At 40.4% G+C, this 24723-nt stretch overlaps 1 protein-coding gene across 3 annotated transcripts in view; it reads right to left on the reverse strand.

Annotated features, from left to right (window-relative positions):
* Positions 1-24723, reverse strand: part of LOC308280488 (dedicator of cytokinesis protein 9-like) — a gene marked incomplete at its 5' end in the record, with an annotated part of 186717 nt that overhangs the window by 134178 nt on the left and 27816 nt on the right. For all 3 annotated transcript variants that reach the window (XM_080720770.1, XM_080720769.1, XM_080720771.1), the window contains one exon: positions 18854-18970. In XM_080720770.1, the coding sequence (XP_080576896.1) occupies positions 18854-18970 (117 nt within the window). The remainder of the gene's footprint in view (positions 1-18853; positions 18971-24723) is intronic.

A 24723-nucleotide genomic window follows, 5' to 3' on the forward strand; every position in this document is an offset into this window, starting at 1 on the left:
GCGAGCTTGTTCCGAGCTCTGGTTTGTCGGTCAGCCTGTCCATCTGTCTCCTCAGCCAATCGTGAGGGTGCATGTGGCCCTTCGTGGGCACTGTGCAGGTGATGGGCGAGGCTGACAAAGAGGTTCACAGTGGCTCTGTGGCTTTTAGGAGTTCGTCGTCAAGTGCAAGAGAGTGTAGTGCAAACAATTTGTCAAGTCGTTGCCATACTGAACTCGATAAAATGTTCAGGTTCAGTCAATTCAGGTCCAAGCTGGTAGAACCGTGTCTCAAATACCGACTGTCCAAATGGACCGAAGATGAGCTTTTTAGGGCTTTTGAAAAAGAGATGGTCTCCAGAAGCTTTTCAGTGGGGTCAGAAGAACAACAGATCTACCATGGGCGTCGGCTAATGGACGCAATGCTGAAACCGGAAATAAAGTTGCACAGAAAAGGTATGTACTGTTTTTGTCTTGCTCTTGTTCTTTCATGTGGGTGTCTGGCCCTGTTACAGATGTTGTCCAAAAATCATGCAGATCGGATTTCTTACATTGATGCTCCTACATATTATCATGCAAGCACCAGTTAAAGTTACTTTCCATCCCTCATATACTGTGTGCACAGTGCACATCCCATAACCCACACACTGCACATCATTTCGGAGCTCATATCTTTGGACGGGTAAGGGCTAGTACTAATCAATGTAGGAACCTGCCAGTGAGTAGCCCCCACCGGGGGGGAAGTAGAGCCTCCTACTCCCCCTGACCAGTACTCCCTGCTGACAGGTGCCAACCCAGCCCGTAGGATTACAGTATGTGTAGTGATAAATATCAACTCCCCTGTCCGACTTCCCTCCCCAGAACATGGGGAGAGAAGGACATGTTGCTACAGATGCTTAACAAAGAGAGATGCACTGCGGTGGATTCAAACGCCCAGCTGTTGCGGTGGTGGTCAGGTACTTTTTTACCACTGTGCCTCAGTCCTGATATGTTATCTTAAAACTGCACAGAATAGCGGAGGAGTGTGCTTCCTTCTAGCACCAAATCAACTGTAGATAAGGGCTGCAGCCAGCTCAGCGGCCTTGTGCATAGCTGTGGAGGTCGGCAGTGTTGCATTGAAATTGGACCCACTCGGTGCCGCGCTGTGAGCTTGAATATCTGCTATTTTTCAATAGTAAAATGATTAAGGCCCCTCCACATTGGGCCCTAGTAATCCAGTCCCACTCCCCCCCCCCCCCCCCCCCCCCCCTTGTGACACCCCTGCTAGGCTGCATTAACTGGTTAGATGGTGCACGAAGCCCTATCAATCTGAAGAATCAGTTGGTATTACAGCTTGCATGTAATTTCTAATCATTATGGTTTCTTTGTCCCTCATTCTCTATCCCAGATGTCTTCCCTGCACAGATACCGGCAAAGAAAGACATCCAACTTGTCCCGTGTGTGAAGAAGTTGAGGAAAAGCAGGCATCAGAGAATTCATGAAGGAGAGAAGCCTTATGACTGTGACCAGTGTGGGAAAAAGTTCAAGAGGAGCAGACAGCTCAAAGACCACCAGAGAATTCATACACAAGAGAAACCCTACCACTGTGACCAGTGTGGGACAAAGTTCAGCCACAGATCGAGTCTCAAAACTCACCAGAGAATTCATACGGGAGAAAAACCCTACCAATGCGAACTATGTGGGAAAAGGTTCAGCCAAATACAAAGTCTCAAACGTCACCGGATAACTCATACAGGAGTGCAGCCTTACCGCTGTGACGAGTGTGGGAAAAGGTTCACGATGAGCGGAAGTCTCAAAGATCACCGGAGAATTCACACGGGAGAAAAACCCTACCACTGTAACCAGTGTGAGAAAACTTTCACCAATACATCGGGTCTAGCTAATCACCAGAAAATCCATACAGAAATCTACTATTTCTGTGACCAGTGTGAGAAACATTTCAGACGTAGAAGTCAGCTCACAGTTCACGAGAGGATTCATACAGGAGAGAAACCCTTCCACTGTGACCAGTGTGGGACAAAGTTCAGCCACAGAACGAGTCTCAAAAGTCATCGGATAATTCATACAGGAGAGAAACCCTTCCGCTGTGACCGGTGTGGAAAAGGGTTCAGACAAAAAAGTAATCTCAATCGGCACCAGAGAATTCATACATCCCAACAATAGGGCATTCACGAATAGTGATTTTTAGTATTCAAATGATTCAACCTCAAAGTATTCAAATAGTCGAATATTCGACAGGACTGGCCAAACTGTCAAATATTAAGTAAGCAAGAGGCGAGCATTGTGAAAAATAGCCGATCTACATGCTCACAACGCATCGCAACAAGATTCACAATATTTATCTGCGGAACCGAGTCACATTAAATGTAATACCTACAATTCCAAGTGCTTGTCAGGGTGGGGGTCCCCAGTTCAAATATGTTTATTTTGGGGGTCACAGCCTAAAAAGGTTCGAGAACCCCTGTTATAGAGCATAAACAAATTCACCCACCAGGGGTATTGACAACTCATTCATATGACTTCATATCTAGCCAAGCTTTATAAACTATATATATTTTAAAGAGAAAACAAGAAAGAAAAAAAAAGAAAAAGCGAATATTCGACTTCGGTGAACAACGTCGAATAGTGACTTTGATATTCGAATATTTGGTGACTGCCCTACCCTACAACTGTAACCTGTGTGGAACAAAGTTCAGCCACAGACAACATCTCAAACATCACCACCTACCACTGTAACCAGTGTGAGAAATCTTTTGAATGTCCCCGGACGTCTGAACCTTTGAAGAACCTCCAGAGAATTCAAACTGGAGAGAAACACAGCTATTGTGATTTGTATTTATTTTTTCCTATACCGTGTGCACTGAGCTAGACTCTTTGGCTGATATATCGACCATTATTTGACTATTTCAGTTGAGTTTGTTTAAATTATCCGATTTGGTTACCCTACATACAAGTGTAATACATGAATAGGTCAATTGCCAGTGATTCACATGATGCTGCTGCTGCTACAGCATTGTCCAAGTGTCCGAAAAAGGGACAGGGAGAAGCATTGAGCTGAAGAAAAGTACAACAATAATAATATAACAAATAAAGTGAAGCTCTGTGAGCTTGTGCATCTACTATTTCTTTAAGAATATTCGCCTATTTTTGCAGAATGTTCATCGATTTTTGCCAAATAGTCAATTATGACAGTCTTGGTCCAAGTCTAATACCAAGACTAAGAGTGTCTCACTGTCTGTGTCTGCAATATCTTCTTTTGTTTTTACACAATGAAAAACTTCCAATGTTTCCGACTCCACTTCATGCAAGGACTTCTGGGTTCATATTAGCATCACCTGTAAATATATCAATAATAATGAGTACATGATTGTGGATTTGTGGTCAAACATTTAAATGTTAGAATGTTGGTCAAACAGCCATTCTACTCAAATGTTTTCTTTTTCTGTAAATTGATACCCTTCTTCATCATACAAGAGTGTCACACAAAAGTAGTGAAAATAGCAGATCTACAAGCTCACAACCTGTTGCAATGCACCATGTTGTAAGCTTGTAGATCGGGTATTTTCAAATGTATTTTATTCGTATTTTTAATAATTACAAAAAAGAACAGTTCCTGTTCAACAGCTATGCTACATTATGTATCTTGTGATTTATTATAAATGTGCTACGAAATATGGTTTATCATGTGGCCTTAGAGATCATTCGAAATTCGTGTGTGAATGTTAATCTATATTATCTCTCTTATTGTCTCTCTTGAACTACATACACCTAATGTATTTTTCAGCTTATTATTTTTTATATTAAATGTTTTATTCTCCTGATATTCTTGTATTGTATTGTTATATCCAAAATGTCTTGCGTGTGAAAAAAAAAAAAAAGAAACAAATTCTGATTAAACTGTAACCTGAAATCGAAAGAATGAAATGAACGATCTTTTTTAAACAGGGACCTTCAGGATTCCTTGTAGGCGTTCCAAATGGACACTAGAGAGCTGTAACTCTGAGAGCCAACAAAAGGGGATGTATCATTCAGTCTGCATGTTTTTTTGGGTTTTTTTTCCCCTGCCTACTGTGTTCTATCTGTCTGTCATTCAATGTTATATGAGTTAAAAAAAAAGGATGTCCATGTAAATAAGCCTTGGTTTTCCTGTGTGTATCCTTTTAGTTTTTCAGTTTATTAATTGTTTTACCAGTGAACTGTACTGTCATGAAACTGCACCTTTTCCTATGCAAACTTCTAATAAATACGTCAATCAATCAATCAACAAATGAAGATCAATCAATGTATTGGTACAGACAAATTAGACGACTGCTCATTATATTCTCTTGGTGAAATGTGTTAAGTGCCTCCTCCTTTCACAGAAGGTTCACACTGTTATTGGCCTCTTGCACAGCGCTCCAGAAGGGGCGGAGTCGAACGGCAATTCACACCACCCCGATTCCGGCTAGCTTCCTGTCTATTGTGAACAGTAGGAGTTATAAGCCACGTTATACACAGGTTCATATTTTAGATTGTCATTAGAGAAAAGTAAAGATGAGTGTTAAAATGTTTTCATTTACTTCTTTCTATTTTTTTATCAACTTTAATCACGTTGATTTCAGTGCATGGGGGCCTGTGTGCAAGTGCCTAAATGTGTCTTTTTAGACACAATAAGCCGTCAAGTTCTTTATTACTATTTACAGTAACACTACTAGCCCCCATAAATCATATCTGCCAATGAAAGATTGTGGTGCATCTTGGGAATGGGCTTATTGTATATAAAAATACATATTTAGCCACTTGCACACATGCGCACTGAAATCAATGTCATTAAATTAGCTAAAACGATAGAAGGCAGTCAATGAAAACATTTTAACACTCATCTTTTCTTTTCTCAAATTTATCGTTTAGTGTCTTTGAAGTTTTTTTGCGAAGGGAAATGTTTCAGGAATATGGACTGGCTGAGAGGCTGCACCAAAACATTTTTTTTTTCTTTTTCCAATTTCGATATTTCCCGATACTACTTAAAGTTTAAGTGTAGAAAGGGTATCCGCACCTTTCTAAAGTGACAATTTAAGGACTTTTTTAAATATCTCTAAAATGAAAAATTAAACATTGGCCAAATTATCATTAGAGGCAGAAATTGTGAAAATAGCCGATCTACATGCTGAAAATGTTGAGAACCACTGTCCTATTACTGTATAAAGGCATCAGAGCATTGTCACAATCCCGTCCGTCAGAGTCTGCGTTACAGCAGCCTAAAGTAGGGGTTCCCGTTTTTTGTCTCAGGGCACCCCATAGCGGATTATGTCCCCTACATTATAATTTTCACTCCCAGCACCTTATATTTATAGCATATTATCGTTGTCGGGTGGAAACCTTGTAGTCCAAATGTATTTATCATCTATAAAATAAATATATATATATATATATATAAAATCATCTATAAAACTAGTGAAAACAGCAGATCTACAAGCATACAACGTTGTGTGCTTGTAGATCGGCTGTTTTCACTAGTTTTGTGCGACAGTCTTGTATGATGAAGCAAAATAAATATATATATATATATATATATAAAATCATCTATAAAACTAGTGAAAACAGCAGATCTACAAGCATACGGTTGTGTGCTTGTAGATCGGCTGTTTTCACAAGTTTTGTGCGACAGTCTTGTATGATGAAGCAGGGCTTTGCTTTAACAAAAGACGCACACATTTGAAACTTGGAGATACAAGGTTTCTGCCCGACAGTGACGATATTTTAGTGATTATGCTGCGAGGAAAACGTTGAGATAATAGCCATTTTGGTTAGAACTGACTGAAAATAACTTTGTTCTTATATTTTTTCAAGTGTCCAAATAATTCCAAATATTATCAAATTATCTCGCGGCACCCCTGGACTGCCGTCGCGGCACCACAGGGTGCCCCGTCACCCACTTTGAAAACCCCTGGCCTAAAGCCTATATCCTGGTGCAGTGACAACATCAGTCGACTGCCTGTAAGACACCAGTGAAAGACTTCATGCTGAGGATTGGATCAACAGAAAGGTGGTGGCATTATGTTCTCTGACAGAGAAGACAAGCACTTTTTTACAGGCAAAGAGGAGTGATGGAATGGTGTCTGATTGGAGTGAAACTGACAGCCATCAGAGAACGTGTGAGTGAGTGAGTGAGTGACTGACTGACTGACTGAGTGAGTGAGTGACTGACTGACTGAGTGAGTGAGTGAGTGAGTGAGTGAGTGAGTGAGTGTGTGAGTGTGTGCGTGCGTGCGTGCGTGTGTGTGTTTTTTGTGTCTGTGTGTATGTTTTTTGTGTGTCTGTGTGTGTATGTTTCCATATGTCTGCATGTGTGTATTTGTGTGTGTATATATTTCGGTGTCTTCATGTGCACAGTACATGTTGTTTGTGTGTGTATATGTGTCTTTGTCTGCATGTGTGTATGTTTCTGTATGTTTTTGCGACCGTCAGGGAGCAGTTTACTATGAAAACCTCCACCGGCCGTCCGTCCGTCCGTCCGTCCGTCCGTCCGTCCGTCCGTCCGTCACACGTCACACGTCACACCTTTGTTTGTGTACGGTGTGATGTCATATATCTTCAGTATGACATCACACCACATGTGTACACAAACCTTTGTGTACGTTGCTGTGGCAACAGTCTGTTGTTGCTGGTCTGTTAGTGTACGTTAGCAACCACCTTAGCAACCATGGTTTTACCCTAGCAACCAACTGTTTACCCTAGCAACCAACTGTTTACCATAGCAACCATGTTTTTTTACCCTAGCAACCAACTGGGCATAAAAGGGATTCTGTTAGGGATCTCCATATATGGGCATAAAAGGGATTCTGTTAGGGATCTCCATATATGGGCATAAAAGGGATTCTGTTAGGGATCTCCATATATGGGCATAAAAGGGATTCTGTTAGGGATCTCCATATATGGGCATAAAAGGGATGCTGTTAGGGATCTCCATATATGGGCATAAAAGGGATTCTGTTAGGGATCTCCATATATGCCCTTACCAAAAAGTAGTAAACTTCAAGTTTACTTTTCTAAGTATACTTAAGTCAACTTTGAGTATATTTCTTAAGTATACTTTAAGTACAAGTATACTGATATTTATGTACAAGTAGTATACTAACAAATGTACTAGTTAGTGTACTAGTTAGTATACTTACAGTATACCTACAGTACTAAAAGTAACCTGAATTGGCCCACTTTTGAGTATACTCGAGTAAACTCGTGAAGTGAAGTATATATGCGTGAAGTATATATGAGTATACTTAAATTATTGTATTCATACACTAGAATTGTGCTATTCCCTTACTTAAAATAAACCATTCATATACTCAGATGTATACTTAAGTACACTACTTATTTACTTGAATTGCACTTCTCTTATACGAGAGGTATACTATGGTCATACTTGAACTGCACTACATTTAAATTTGAAGTATACCATTTATATACGTAAAACATACTATGCGTGAACTTAATGTACACTACTCTTTTACCTGCAGTGTACTTGAATAGCACTTTTATTGTACTTGAGGTATACTAAGGTCATATGAACTGCACTACTTGTAACCTTGAAGTATACCATTTATATACTCAAACTATACTATGCATGAACTTAATGTGCACTACTCTTTTACCTCTAGTGTACTTGAATTGCACTTTTCTTATACATGAGTTATACTACATTTATATTTGAACGGCACTTTTTTCATACTTGAAGTATACCATTTATATAGTCGGAACATACTATGCATGAACTTAATGTACACTACTCTTTTACCTGCAGTGTACTTGAATTGTACTACGTTTACATTTGAACAGCACTATTTCATACTTGAAGTATAACGGTTATATACTAAAAACATACTATGCGTGGACTTAATGGACACTACTCTTTTACTTGAATTGCACTATTCTTATACTTGACGTATACTACGTTTATATTTGAATTGCATTAATTTTAAACTTGAAGTATACCATTTATATACTCAAAACATACTTGATGTACACTACTCCTTTACTTGCAGTGCACTTGAATTGCACTTTTCATTTACTTGAGGAAGACTATGGTCGTACTTGAATGGCACTTTTCTTTTACTTGAGGTATACTATGGTCATAATTGAACTGCACTACTTTTAAACTTGAAGTACACCATTTATATACTCAAAACATACTGTGCGTGAACTTAGTGTACACTACTCTGTTACTTGCAGTGCACTTGAATTGCACTTTTCATTTACTTGAGGTATACTATGGTCATACTTGAACTGCACTACTTTTAAACTTGAACCATACCAGTTATATACTCAAAACATACTGTGCGTGAACTTAATGTACACTACTCTGTTATTGCAGTGCACTTGATTTGCACTTTTCATTTACTTGAGGTATACTATGGTCATACTTTAACTGCACTACTTTTAAACTTGAACCATACCAGTTATATACTCAAAACATACTATGCGTGAACTTAATGGACACTACTCTTTTACTTGAATTGCACTTGTCTTATACTTGACGTATTCTACGTTTATATTTGAACTGCACTATTTTCGTACTCGAGGTATACCAATTATATACTCAAAACATACTATGCGGGATTTTAATGTACACTACTCTTTTACTTGCAGTGCAATTGAATTGCACTCTTCTTTTACTTGAGGTATACTATGGTCATACTTGAACTGCACTACTTTTAAACTTGAAGTATACCATTTATATACTCAAAACATACTATGCGTGAACTTAATGTACACTACTATTTTACCTGCAGTGTACTTGAATTGAATGTTTCTTATACTTGAAGTATACCAGTTATATACTCAAAACATACTAGGCGTGAACTTAATGGACACTACTCTTTTACTTGCATTGTACTTGAATTGCACTTAGCTTATACTTGACATACACTACGTGTATATTTGAACTGCACTATTTGTATACTCGAAGTATACCATTTATATACTCAACACATACTGTGCGTGAATTTAATGTTCACTACTCTTTTACCTGCAGTGCACTTTAATTGCACTTTTCTTATACTTGAGGTATACTATGGTCATACTTGAACTGCACTATTTTCATACTCGAGGTATACCATTTATATACTCAAAACATACTACGCGTGATTTTAATGTACACTACTCTTTTACTTGCAGTGCACTTGAATTGCACCCTTCTTTTACTTGAGGTATACTATGGTCATACTTGAACTGCACTACTTTTGAACTTGAACCATACCAGTTATATACTCAAAACATACTATGCGTGAACTTCATGGACACTACTCTTTTACTTGAATTGCACTATTCTTATACTTGAGGTATACTATGGTCATACTTGAACTGCACTATTTTCATACTCGAGGTATACCATTTATATACTCAAAACATACTAGGCGTGAACTTAATGTACACTTGCTGTGTACTTGAATTGCACTTTTCTTATACGTGAGGTATACTACTTTTATACTTGTTAAAGAAAGAGTGTGAAATATTATAGCTTTGGAAATGGAGGACTGTATATTCTGGAGTTGAGGTTATGCCCACCACAGGGCTCCAGTCAAAGAGCAGTAATCAATGATGACACTTGATGGTGTTTTATGTGGTTTTTATAAAGGAGGTAGTTGGCAGACACAAACATACACAATGATGAATGGTATCTGAAAATATAGAAATAATACATAAGGATAAAGAGACAATAAACAATATGCAGTAGTAACCTACACAAACATAGCATATTACTGAAATGAGCCATGCACTCATGTGCCAGCTTAGACCCAGCATGCACTCACACACAGGTTAGACTAGGGCCTGTTAGCTTAGCCACTGAAGTTTAGCTAGCAAACACAATTACAAAAACAAACTTTTTAAACCATGCACAGATCAATTCTGACACAATGAACTGTTACCACATGAACCATTATTGCTCTGCAGGACAGAAAACAACTCACTTTGTCAAGAACACATTCTTATGTGCATGTGTTTGTGTGTGGCTGCACTCATGCATGTAAACAGTTGGGGTCCTCTGTTCTAGTGGGGGGGGGGGGATGTTTGGTGTTTGGTGTTGCTGAACTGTCTGTAGATTTCACTCTGAATGTGTAGACTTGCCGGTCCCATTATACACCTACAAATGAACAGATAAAGCACATTAGTTATGGGAGTCAACAGTAGTAATATACTTTGAATTGACAAGTAGAATACCAAGATTTGTGAAGATAATGTAAAGCTGTTATCTGTAAAACCCTTACCTTTGTCTGTTCTCCTCCTCCCAGGGTGGTGTTCGGGCAAAAGAGTTCCCTCCGGGAACACGCACCCTATTTATAGTCCTGGGAGGGTGAAGCTAAGTGGGAAGTGGATAGAGGGGAGATTGAGAATGATTCTAATGCATTTAATAATGTGTGGTGGGTGTACACATTTAGTGGGCATAGTGGTAATTGGAGATATGAATTAAAGGAGCATATCCATGTGCTAGTGTTTTAAGTACTTGTGTATTATTAAATGCATTAGAATCATTCTCAATCTCCCCTCTATCCACTTCCCACTTGGTTTCACCCTCCCAGGCCTATAAATAGGGTGTGTGTTCCCGGAGGGAACTCTTTTGCCCGGGCACCACTAGAACAGAGGACCCCAACTGTTTACATGCATGAGTGCAGCCACACACAAACATATGCACTTAAGAATGCGTTCTTGACAAAGTGAGTTGTTTTCTGTCCTGCAGAGCAATAATGGTTCATATGGTAACAGTTCATTGTGTCAGAATTGATCTGTAACAGTTCATTGTGTCAGAATTGATCTGTGTGTGGTTTAAAAAGTTTGTTTTTGTAATTGTGTTTGCTAGCTAAACTTCAGTGGCTAAGCTAACAGGCCCTAGTCTAACCTGTGTGTGAGTGCATGCTGGGTCTAAGCTGGCACATGAGTGCATGGCTCATTTCAGTAATATGCTATGTTTGTGTAGGTTACTACTGCATATTGTTTATTGTCTCCTTATCCTTATGTATTATTTCTATATTTTCAGATACCATTCATCATTGTGTATGTTTGTGTCCGCCAACTACCTCCTTTATAAAAACAACATAAAACACCATCAAGTGTCATCATTGATTACTGCTCTTTGACTGGAGCCCTGTGGTGGGCAAAACCTCAACTCCAGAATATACAGTCCTCCATTTCCAAAGCTATCATATTTCACACTCTGTCTTTCTTTAACCATTACAATACTTATGCAGAACATTATGCAGAATATTAATTAGTTGCACCCCGTTGCTACAATGAAAATAGTGCAGTTCAAGTATAAACATAGTATACCTCAAGTATAAGAAAAGTGCAATTCAAGTATGTTTTGAGTATATAAATGGTATACTTCAAGTATGAAAATAGTGCAGTTCAAGTATAAACGTAGTAAAGGTAAAGTATAAAAAACGTGCAATTCAAGTACACTGCAAGTAAAAGAGTAGTGTCCATTAAGTTGACGCATAGTATGTTTTGAGTATATAACTGGTATGGTTCAAGTTTAAAAGTAGTGCAGTTCAAGTATGACCATAGTATACCTCAAGTAAAAGAAGGGTGCAATTCAAGTGCACTGCAAGTAAAAGAGTAGTGTACATTAAATTCACGCATAGTATGTTTTGAGTATATAAATGGTATACCTCGAGTATGAAAATAGTGCAGTTCAAATATAAACGTAGTATACGTCAAGTATAAGACAAGTGCAATTCAAGTAAAAGAGTAGTGTCCATTAAGTTCACGCACAGTATGTTTTGAGTATATAAATGGTATACTTCAAGTTTAAAAGTAGTGCAGTTCAAGTATGACCATAGTATACCTCAAGTAAAAGAAAAGTCTAATTCAAGTATGACCATAGTATACCTCAAGTAAAAGAAAAGTGCGATTCAAGTGCACTGCAAGTAAAATAGTAGTGTACATTAAGTTCACGCACAGTATGTTTTGAGTATATAAATGGTATACTTCAAGTTTAAAAGTAGTGCAGTTCAAGTATGACCATAGTATACCTCAAGTAAAAGAAAAGTCTAATTCAAGTATGACCATAGTATACCTCAAGTAAAAGAAAAGTGCGATTCAAGTGCACTGCAAGTAAAAGAGTAGTGTACATTAAGTTCACGCATAATATATTTTGAGTATATAAATGGTATACTTCAAGTTTAAAATGAATGCAATTCAAATATAAACGTAGTATACGTCAAGTATAAGAATAGTGCAATTCAAGTAAAAGAGTAGTGTCCATTAAGTTCATGCATAGTATGTTCCGAGTATATAAATGGTATACTTCAAGTATGAAAAAAGTGCTGCTCAAATATAAACGTAGTATACCTCATGTATAAGAAAAGTGCAGTTCAAGTACACTAGAGGTAAAAGAGTAGTGCACATTAAGTTCATGCATAGTATAGTTTGAGTATATAAATGGTATACTTCAAGGTTAAAAGTAGTGCAATTCAAATATAAACGTAGTATACGTGACGTATAAGAAAAGTGCAATTCAAGTAAAAGAGTAGTGTCCATTAAGTTCACGCATAGTATGTTAAAGTATAAACGTAGTATACCTCAAGTATAATAAAAGTGTAATTCAAGTACATTCAAAGTAAAAGAGTATTGTACATTACGTTCACACATAGTATATTTTCAGTATATGAATGGTATACTTCAAGTATGAAAATAGGGCAGTTCAAGTATAAACGTAGTATATGTCAAGTATAAAAACATGCAATTCAAGTACACTGCAAGTAAAAGAGTAGTGTCCATTAAGTTGACGCATAGTATGTTTTGAGTATATAACTGGTATGGTTCAAGTTTAAATGTAGTGCAGTTCAAGTATGACCATAGTATACCTCAAGTATAAGAAAAGTGCAATTAAAGTGCACTGCAGGTAAAAGAGTAGTGTACATTAAGTTCACGCACAGTATGTTTTGAGTATATAAATGGTATAGTTCAAGTTTAAAAGTATTGCAGTTCAAGTATGACCATAGTATACTTCAAGTAAAAGAAGAGTGCAATTCAAGTGCACTGCAAGTAAAAGAGTAGTGTACATTAAGTTCACGCACAGTATGTTTTGAGTATATAAATGGTATACTTCAAGTTTAAAAGTAGTGCAGTTCAAGTATGACCATAGTATACCTCAAGTAAAAGAAAAGTGCAATTCAAGTATGACCATAATATACCTCAAGTAAAAGAAAAGTGCAATTCAAGTATGACCATAGTATACCTCAAGTAAAAGAAAAGTGCAATTCAAGTGCACTGCAAGTAAAAGAGTAGTGTACATTAAGTTCATGCATAGTATATTTTGAGTATATAAATGGTATACTTCAAGTTTAAAATTAATGCAATTCAAATATAAACGTAGTATACGTCAAGTATAAGAAACGTGCAATTCAAGTACAATGCAAGTAAAAGAGTAGTGTCCATTAACTCATTCCCTGCCAGGCCCGATAGTCCCGAGATTATTCCAATGTCTTTCCCCGCCAGGCCCGATAGTCCCGAGAATTAAAAAAAAAAAAAAAAAAAAAAATCAAAAAATTTGTTTTTTCAAAAATGTTTTTTGACCCCAAAAAATGGAGTAGGCATGATAGCAATCGCGAAATTGCATGTTTAACCCCCATAGCAACCCCATCTTTCAAGCATGGCAGCCATTTTGGCAGCCATCTTTGTTAAACATAGTGGCTGTTATCTCATGAATGCCTGAACGGATTTCCATTCGGATTTTTTTGTTTGAAAGCTGTGAGCAATGTGGACACACGTGGTGCATTATCTAGGCATGGGTGTGCATGATCCGTGCACACCCAATTACATGGAAGTCTATGGAGACGAATGGCAGGTGGGAGTACGGAGGTATGTTAAAATGACGGTCAATGTGTTAAGTTCACGCACAGTATGGTTTGAGTATATAACTGTTATTCTTCAAGTATAAGAAAAGTGCAATTCAAGTACACTGCAGGTAAAAGAGTAGTGTCCATTAACTTCACGCACAGTATGTTTAGAGTATATAACTGCTATGGTGCAAGTTTAAAAGTAGTGCAGTTGAAGTATGACCATAGTATACCTCACGTATAAGAAAAGTGCTATTCAAGTTTAAAAGTAGTGAAATTCAAGTATAAATGTAGAATATGTCAAGTATAAGAAAAGTGCAATTTAAGTACCCTGTAAGTAAAAGAGTAGTGTACATTAAGTTCACACATAATATGTTTTGTGTATAAATGGTATACCTCTAGTATAATAAAAGTGCAATTCAATTACACTGCAAGTGTACATTAAGTTCACGCATAGTATGTTTGGAGTATATAATAGTGCATTTCAAGTACAATCGTAGTATACGTCATGCATAATAAAAGTGCAATTCAAGTACCCTGCAAGTAAAAGAGTAGTGTACATTACGTTCACACATAGTATGTTTTGTGAAAATACATATGGTACACCTCAAGTATAAGAAAAGTGCAATTCAAGTACACTGCAAGTAAAAGAGTAGTGTCCATTAAGTTCACGCACAGTATGGTTTGAGTATATAACTGGTATTCTTCAAGTATAAGAAAAGTGCAATTCAAGTACACTGCAGGTAAAAGAGTAGTGTCCTTTAACTTCACGCACAGTATGTTTAGAGTATATAACTGGTATGGTGCAAGTTTAAAAGTAGTGCAGTTGAAGTATGACCATAGTATACCTCAAGTATAAGAAAAGTGCAATTCAAGTACACTGCAAATAAAAGAGTAGTTCACGCATAGTATGTTTGTAGTATATACATTTTGTGTAAATAAATATGGTACACCTCAAGTATAAGAAAAGTGCAATTCAAGTACACTGCAAGTAAAAGAGTAGTGTACATTAAGTTCACGCATAGTATGTTTGGAGTATATAAATGGTATACTTCATGTATGAAAATAGTGCAGTTCAAGTATAAATCTAGTATACCTCAAGTATAAGCACTACAGGTGCACAGTGTAGGGCAACTACCTCAAGCAGCCAGTGTGAGAAATATACAAGTATACACCCACAAGCCAGATACTGTATAAGAACACTCCATGTTGCATGCAGGCAGGTAGAACATTTTGATTTACTTGTACTAAGTACTATAGAATATAGGCTGCACTTGAAATGAAGGAAAAGTATACTTAAACTTTTGCTGTGTACTCTTCAGTATAAACTAAGTATACTTTTGTTAAGTATATTCCTGATAGTACATTTTAAGTAAACAGAAAAGTATACTTACCAAAGTATTAGTTTAGACAAAGTATACTTAGTTCATAACAAGTATACTCAGAGTATACGTAAGTATACTACTTTTTGGTAAGGGTGGGCATGAAAGGGATTATGTTAGGGATCTCCATATATGGGCATAAAAGGGATTGTATCCCAGATGATGCCCTGTTAGGAGATCCACACTAACAGAATCCATATATGGTCCTACCGACAGCTGCTATAAGCCAACCCTGGCGATAAGGTCTGAGTCGAAGAAATGCTTCTTTCCTGGCAAGAATTTCCCCTTTATACTGTAGGGCTCGTTTGTGTATTGTATGACATCACGCCACATCATCGGCTGAGGACTGTGTGATGTCATCATATCTCCATATATGGAGACATAAGTTGCTCATGCCCAAATATGGGCTGGTGAGGTCAGACTTAGTGTGAAGCGTAGGTTATCTCCATATATGGAGATTCAACTTCAATGAGTAACCATGGCAAACTGTCAACTGCCCGTATGTCTTGATAATTGCTAAAACAAACTTTTGGCCTATTTGTGGAGATAAGCGACCAACGGTCGCTTATCTCCCGATTAGGGAGTCTTACTGGTTGTAGGACTTTGTGTGTGTGTGTCTTCATGTATTTGTGTGTATATGTGTCAATGTGTGTATGTTTGTGTCACTATGGGTTGTGTATATCTGTGTATTTATCCTGTGTGTGTGTGTGTGTGTGTGTGTGTGTGCGTGCGTGCGTGCGTGCGTGCGTGCGTGTGTTAGGTCAGCCCTCGTCTGTCCGGCTGTCTAACCCTCCATGTGTTTTACATCACGGGGCTCACAGGGAGTGGAGGGGGACAGCCAGACAAACGCACACACAAAACACACACACACACACACACGCACGCACGCACGCACGCACGCACGCACGCACGCACGCACGCACGCACGCACGCACGCACGCACGCACGCACGCACGCACGCACGCACACACACACACACACACACACACACACACACACACACACACACACACACACACATTAGGGTTAACAACACACACACACACAGGACAGTTACTAATGGCTTTTGCGCTGCAGACGACCTCCTAATGAAAGCCACTCATCATCCAGCCAGGGGTTGTGAAACAACAGTCTGGAGGTGGACTGTACGTTGTTTCACTTCCCACCACCAGGCACGTGCACACATAGACGTCAAAGGGGGCTTGAGCCCCTGCCCTTTTACCCGTCTGTAAAAAAGTGCCCTCTCCAGTCCAGACCATGAATGCGTTTTTTACTAGGGATGTCCCGATACCACTTTTTTGCTGACCAAGTAAAAAAACGAGTACTTAATTTGAGTACTTGCCGATACCGAATACCGATACTGTAAGTTAAGTTTCTGTACAAGTGCTTAAATAGTATGTGGCGCTCCAAAATAAAATGCTTTAAATAATGATGTTGTCCTGCCTAGAGTGAGAGAAGGTGAAAACACTGTTCATTAGTTGAACTAACACACAAAAAACTGTGTCTTAGGACTTTTGATATGTTGTTACCAACATATATTATGAAATAAAATGGTATCTGGCGCTGCCGTGAGCAATATCGGACGAGTACGAGTACAGCAAAATAGGCTGGTATCAGGGCGAGTACCGATACTGCAAGTACCGATACCGCGTCCCTAGTTTTTACTATTGTTAAAGAAATGCAAATGCCCTCTTTCCATGCCATGCCTGAAAGCAGCGTTCAAGAGAATTGCCTTGTCCAAACTCTCCTGAATAGAAATCAAGTTTTGACTTGATTATGCTTAGTTCAGTGCGGTACCAAGCACTGAACATAGCCGACCTCCAAGCTCACAACGCGACGCGTTGTGAGCTTGGAGGTCTGCTATTTTCTATATTTTCACCTAAAGTGCCTTTTAGAAATGTCAGCCCCTGCCTCTTTAACATTCTCTGCTTGTCCCTGCTTCCCCACCACAGACTGTTTGTTACGCTGGACTCGACTACAATGAAATACACAGAATACCAAACCACTTCATTCCTCTCCCCCCCCCCCCCCCCCCACCCCAGAGGGAGGAACCTGGGAGTGAGACCGCAAGAGATTCCTCTCAGCGTCGGAGTGAGCGGCGGTGATGTAATGTTGACAAGGCGGCCTCGCGGAGTTGCTTTTGAACACAAACAAACGCGCGCCGTCTATTACGGAGCGTGTAAACGGTTGAGGGGGACGCGAGCCAATACAGGCTATACGCGGGAAGTCGGGTTTAACCGTGGGGTCCGGGTTTCCCCCGCATAGTCCCTGCTGCCGAGGGTCGAGTGTGGTGGAGAGGTCATCTAAGGCAACGGTCAATCAATAAATCTACTGCATCAATCTATCAATTTAACAATCATATTTATCATCGTAAATCTATCAATCTATCAATCTACCTACCTACCTACAACCAACCAACCAACCAACCAACCAACCAACCAGTAAGACTCCCTAAATCGGGAGATATGCGACCGTCAGGTCGAAGGCAATAGTTGCCAATCAGGAGGGAATATGGGAAATGGGACAGATCCATGTTGATGACATGACTTTATGTGAGAAATCAGGGCTGGTGGTTGTGGTTTGCCAGCCAAGGAGTGTGTGTGAAAGGTTTGGATGGATAGGGGCAACGGAGATAAAAGTAGGGCCAAAAGTGTGACATGACGGACAGACAGACAGACAGCCAATGGAGCTTTTCATAGTAACTTGCGACCTGGCGGTCGCAAACATATATCCATTTGACTACTACAAACTACATCACAAATATCTTTGTACTGTTGTGACAATATTATATTTCCCCAGCATTGTAAATGCTATACTAGATTAATTTCACCCATCGTTTTCCTTTTAAATCAATCTTTTAACGATTGAGGAACTCACAGAAGTATGGGTTGGGCTGGGTATACATGATACAGCCTTTTGCATGGATGAAGAAAATGGTCATTTTGAATCTCGACGTGGAGCCGTGGCGGAGGCTGTGGCCTTATTAAGAGCAGTGGAGTGTGCCAAGCTGATGGGCTTCTAAGAGAGACGGCCACTCAGCCTCCCACCACGCTGCAGCCTCCAACCTGTTTGTCCAGTGAAGGTTGACTCGGCACACTTAGCCCCCATTCAGCAGCGACCTACTTCAGTTTCGCTGCAGTCCTCTACTTCATGGGTCTTCAACAGGGGGTCCGGGACCCCTAGGGGGTCCTCGGAGTTACTACAGGGGGTCCTACAAATCTTTGAGTAATAGAACGTGTTTTTTTTTCTACTTTTTTATATTAACCACTTGAACCCTAGTGTCCGTATTCTGAGAACTTAAGCCAAACATAGCACATCTACAAGCTCACAACAAGCAGATCTACAAGCTCACAACGCCTCGCAGCGCGAGGCGTTGTGAGCTTGTAGATCGGCTATTTTTTGGCAAAGAGCTTTAGTGTGGAGGGTAAAAAGAGCAGAGTACAGAGTGAAAGGTCAAGTTTATTAAGTATTGACGGTTCAAGTGGTTAAATATCTGAAAACACAAATTGACATAAATCCAAAACACACTGATGATTGTGCTGTCAAACAATGAAACTATATGGAATCTATGAAAAGGTTGTGGGGGTCCCTGCTTCATCTCTCTCTCAACTAAGGGGTCCTTGGCCTGGTAAACGTTGAAGACCCCTGGTCCAAAGTGTGATCTGACTCAGCGCTGCTTACCTGGAAGTCGTCGAGGGGGAACTGCAGCATGTCTCTGTGCACGTCGTTGATGATCTGGGTCTTCTTCTGTAGAACCACATTCTCATAGTCCAGCGGCTCGATGACCTTAGGCTTCACCTGAGGGGAAGAGGAGGACAGCAGTAGATGAGCATACGGCAGTTCACTCTCAAACTGGGGTTCGGGGACCCACCGGGGGACCTCAAGGAGTTACAGGTTTGTAACTCCGGACCTGGCGTCCATTTGCGTCCATTTGGGCATTCATGAATAGTGATTTTAATTATTCGACCACAAAGTATTCGAATAGTCGAATATTCGACAGGACTGGTCAAACTGTCAAATATTAAGTAAGCAAGAGGCGAACATGAAAATAGCCGATCTACATGCTCACAACGCCTCGCAATTGTGAGCATGTAGATCTGCTATTTTCACAATATTTATCTGCGGAACCGAGTCACATTAAATGTAATACCTACAATTCCAAGTGCTTGTCAGGGTGGGGGTCCCCAGTTCAAATATGTTTATTTTGGGGGTGACGGCTTTTGACAACTCATTCTTATGACTTCCTATCTAGCCAAGCTTTATAAACTATATAAGAAAACAATAAAAAAATAAAAATAAGCGAATATTCGACTTCGGTGAACAACGTTGAATAGTGACTTTGATATTCGAATATTGGAATATTCGAATAGTTGGTGAATGCCCTAGCGTCCATTTGGTTCCACTCTCTGAGTTAGGACTTCAAAGTGTAGATTGATGCCCTACTACTTAATCATACAAGAGTGTTGCACAGAAGTAGTGAAAATAAAGAGCAATCTACAAGCTCACAGCGCCACGTATTGCAAGGCGGTGTGAGCTTGTAGATCAGCTATTTTTCCACTATTTTACATCGTTTTTTTAAGATAACAATGAAAAGGAATGGTTTTGGACATCGGGTTTCCACCCAATAGCAGTGAATACTGTAATATACTGTCATACTATATAAATGAAAGAGAAGTATCCAGCAACCAGATGACAGGGATCTTCAATAGGAATGGGTATCATTCACCTTTGAATCGATACGATACCTTTTTCGATACCTGGGAAACGATACGATACCCTTTTCGATACTATTACTATACTACTTTTTATTTATTATTATTATAATTATTATTTGCCTTTTTCTATGGGCTATTTTACACACCAAAATAGGTTATTAAGCCAGTTATTCAGCCATTTTCATACGATACAGAAAGGCTTCTTTACTTCAACATGGAATGAGTGAGGAGGACTCGCTGCTGCGCTAGAGCAGAGGTGATGATGATGATCACACAGTGTGGCGGCGCGGAGAGTATAGACGTTGGATAATTATCATAATAATACATTTTCCTACTAAAGCAGTCATTAAACTTTCAGTAGCCCAACTGTTACAGATGTGACCGGCCAGGGGTGCATTCAAGAGTATCGAAACGAGGTATCGTTTGTTTTACGTGAACCGATACTCGATAGTATCGACGTCATGCAATCGATAACATTAAAAGTATCGCAGACGATACCTATCCCTAATCTTCAACAGGAATCCTAGCGTCCATATTCTCAGAACTTTAGCCTCGGGCTGCGAGGCGGTGTGAGCTTGTAGATCGGATATTTTTGACAAAGAGGTTTGGTGTAGAGGGGGAAAAGAGCAGACTGATACAGAGTGATAGGCCAAGTTTATTAAGTGTTGATGGTTCAAGTGGTGAAATATCTGGAAACACAATTGTACATGAACCCAAAATACACTGATGATTGTGCCGTCAAACGATGAAACTATAATGGAATCTGTGAACAGGTTGTGGGGGGTCCCTGCTTCATCTCTCTCTCAACTAAGGGGGTCCTTGGCCTGAAAACGTTGAAGACCCCTGGTCTATGATGTCAGTTGTCTCTGTATCTATGGCATGACTCCACATTTGGGCTTGTTTCAGCACAATCAGACCACCTTTGACTTCCACTATAAAAAAAATGGTTGAATTTGAGACATTTGACATGCAAATGGATCATTATTTTTGTGGTTTCAGATCTTTTGGGGATGTGGGATTTTTGTGTTGGATTCTGACTTACAGAGAAAATGGCACTGACTTCCATTATAAGATTAAAGTTAAGTATTTAAAAAAAAATACTTCCGTGGCCTTCTGGCAACGTGCACAAGTAATTTGGCAGGTTCAGCAGATTTGCATTTGCAAGATTAGCCCCGAACAAACACACAAACACGCACGCACACACGCGCACGCGCGCGCACGCACACACACACACACACACACACACACACACACACACACACACACACACACACACACACACACACACACACACGTCTAGAAAGTTTGTCTCCTAGAGCCATGCCACAATAAAATCTTATTTACTGTGAGTGTAGCCTTTATAATGCTACTGTTAGTGTAGAGCAGAGGTCTTCAACAGGGGGTCCAGGACCCCTGGGGGGTCCTCAGAGTTACTACAGGGGGTCCGCCAAATCTTTGTGTGTGATCACGTTTGATCACTTGAACCCTAGCATCCCTATTCTTAGTGGAACATTAGCCAAAAAATAGCAGATCTACAAGCTCACAACGCCTCGCACTGCGAGGCGTTGTGAGCTTGTAGATCGGCTATTTTTTGGCGCAGAGGTTTGGTGTGGAGGGAAAAGAAGAGCAGACTGTAGTAGTAGGTATTGTTATAGAAATTTTTAGATCATACTATTGTATACAATTAATTGAATTTCCACAAGGTAGAGTGACAATGAATACAATATATTTATTAACAACAAAGTTAAGAGCTCTGAGGTACACTGCATGCATAGTGACCCTCCTGTTCTCTGGGCAGTCTTTCCTTTATACAAGACAGTGTGACAAGAATAGGTGAAGGGGTGTCTACTAAACTGTGTCTAACGATACAATTCAGTTGTGAAGAGTCTTCCGTATATGGACTGGTGACGTAGTCAGCTGCTGTCAAGTTAGTCTTATGTGGAAGATGACTCATCTACTATTGCATACAGTTTGGGAAATACACAACATTACATATTGACAGTCGTATAAATAAGTTCTACTACAGTATTGACAGTTCAAGTGGTTAAATGTGCTGTCGAGTCTAAACAGTATAAGAAATAATCCATGTACATTTTTAATCTGCAACACAATCTTATACGATCCCTGCTCAATCTCTCTCAGAGCTAAGGGGTCCTTGGCCTGAAAAAGTTGAAGACCCCTGGTGTACTGTAGAGTCACATTGGTAATCCATACATTCCTGTCATACTGTACCCATATATCGAGAAGCATTCTGGCTCTCGCCTGACTAAGTTCGCTGTTGACTGACCCTCCCGGTTTAAAATCAAACATGAGCCTTTCGACATGCAAATGGATCATTATTGTGGTTTCTGATGTTTTGGTGTGTGTGTGTGTGTGTGGGGGGGGGGGGGGGGGGGGGGGGTGCTGGACGATGAGTTACAATGAAAACAGCTTTGGAGATTCTATGCAGGCTGACCGCGGAATTGTGCGGCCAACAGAATGCCATTGTCCTTTGCAGAGAGGGGGGTATGATGACTCTCTGCCAGCTCTGTCTCTGGGTCCGTTGACGCAGAGGGGACCGTGAGACGGGTGAATGTGGGTTAAAGAAGAGAGAGGGAGAGCGGACGCGAGAAGCGGACGAGAGCGAGGAGAGAGAGAGAGAGAAGAGAGAGAGAGAGAGAGAGAGAGAGAGAGAGAGAGAGAGAGAGAGAGAGACTCTGTGCGTTACTGTACCAGTCACTGGGTCACAAGCTCTCATGCGTGTGCCCGGAGAGCAAGGGTATCAGTGATTGGTGCTTCGACTGCTTGGAATCCCAGTTTGACCAATGAGAATGTCTCCTGGAAGATACACTGTGACCTCATCATGCCATGTGTCCCATTGATGGAAAACTGTGAGGCATGTGCACACATAGACACCAAAAGGGCTTGAGCCCCCTGCCCTTTTACCCCGTCCATAAAAAAGGTTCCCTCTCCAGACCATGAATGCAGTTTTCACTACGGTGAAAGAAATGTAATGTAAATGTCCTCTTTCCATGCCATACCTGAAGGCAGCATTCAAGAGAATTGCCTTGTCCAAACTCTCCTGAACTTGAAAGCAGCGTCTTAGATTGACAGAATTGACCTCTCTGTGTAGAAATCCATGCTGTACACCACATCTCCAGTATTGACTTGATTATGCTTAGTTCAGTGTGGTATCACGCACCGAAAATAGCCGACCTCCAAGCTCACTCTTGGAGGTCTGCTATTTTTGATATTTTCCACCAAAAGGCCCCTTTAGAAATTTCAGCCCCTGCCTCGATCTCTGACATTCTCTAGACTTCCCTGTCTAAGACTAAATGGGACGCATACTATCAGCGTGAAGAAGGCTAATGCTCCTCTAAAACAGATACAAAGTGAGTCACAAGATAGGAAACTAAGGTCTTGAACTAAGATTTGGTGGTCCTGAAATTCCATATTTTTCAACTCGGTCGATCACCAAAGAACAAGCACACGCTTTTATCCAGAGTTACTTACAGATCAAAGTGCAAGAGCAGAGTACATATCGTCGTTGTCGGGAAGAAACCTCGTATCTCCAAATTTCAAATGTGTACGTTTTCTTCGCATACAAGGCCGTCGCACAAAAGTAGTGAAAACAGCAGATCTACAAGCACACAACGCCTCGTGGTGCGAGGCGTTGTGTGCTTGTAGATCGGCTGTTTTCACTAGTTTAAATCATTTTTAAAACAATGTATGCCAAACAGACGGTTTTGGACGTACAAGGTTTTCACCCAACAACGACGATATGAAACCTAGTCAACAAAATGACATGTCACGCTATTGGAAACCAATTCACTGCTTCAAAGGATAGCAGGTAAACATCAACGACCATAGAAGTGCAATGGAGCGCACCTGGGCGTGTGCTCACACGCACGCAATCGCCCAGGCGATGCGTGCGTACGGTGCGTTGCTCATGCATGAGAATGTTTAGCCCGGAGGTGTTTTAAGCAATTAGGTTTCATCCGAAAAAGGACACTTGGAATACACTATAGGGAGGAGTACAATGTTGAATTACATGCTATGTGTGTGTGTGTGTGTGTGTGTGTGTGTGTGTGTGTGTGTCTGTGTGTGTGTGTGTGTGTGTGTGTGTGTGTGTGTGTGTGGCTTTTTGTGTGAAATCATAATTTAAAGGAAGGAAACAAAGGAGAGGAGAGCAGAGGAGAGCAGAAGAGAGCAGAGCGGAGGGGAGGGGAGGGGAGGGGAGGGGAGGGGAGGGGAGGGGAGCAAAAACTCCCAACTCCCAGAGTGTTTCAGTCAGCCGTTCAGTCGTGTGGGAATGCCGGTGTGTTGATAAAGTTTCTGTTCTCCATTGATATTTCGGCCTCACTTTGAACTGGTTGTGTGCCGTCTCCATCACAGCGGGCAGACACAGCGGGGTGTGTGGACATGCCAAACTTTGCACACAGACTCCTTGGATGGCAAACCACAACCTCCGCCCCCTGATTTCTCACATGGCCCTCCTCTAGCGCCACCATCAGGCAGATTTTTGCAAAACACATTTTTGGACACTGCTCCTACAGATTTGGGCCGTAAATCACGCAAAGCGGTACACAGTATCTTTAAAGTCATGTCATCAACATGGATCTGTCCCATTTCCCATATTTCCTTCTGATTCACTACGATTGCCTTCTAAAGTTTGTGTATGTGATGTGGCGGTCGCTTATCTCCCGATTAGGTAGTCTTACACAGGGACGTGCTGGCCATTGGAAAAAGTGGGACAACTCCCGAACGGCCGGTTCATTCCCGGCTGGTCCAGGCCAGCCATTAGGAAAAAATTAAATTAAATAAAATGTCGGCCTTTGTTCCATTTTGGGGGCTGGG

Source organism: Nannobrachium achirus (assembly GCF_963921795.1).
Source record: "Nannobrachium achirus genome assembly, chromosome: 24".
Lineage (NCBI taxonomy): Eukaryota > Metazoa > Chordata > Actinopteri > Myctophiformes > Myctophidae > Nannobrachium > Nannobrachium achirus.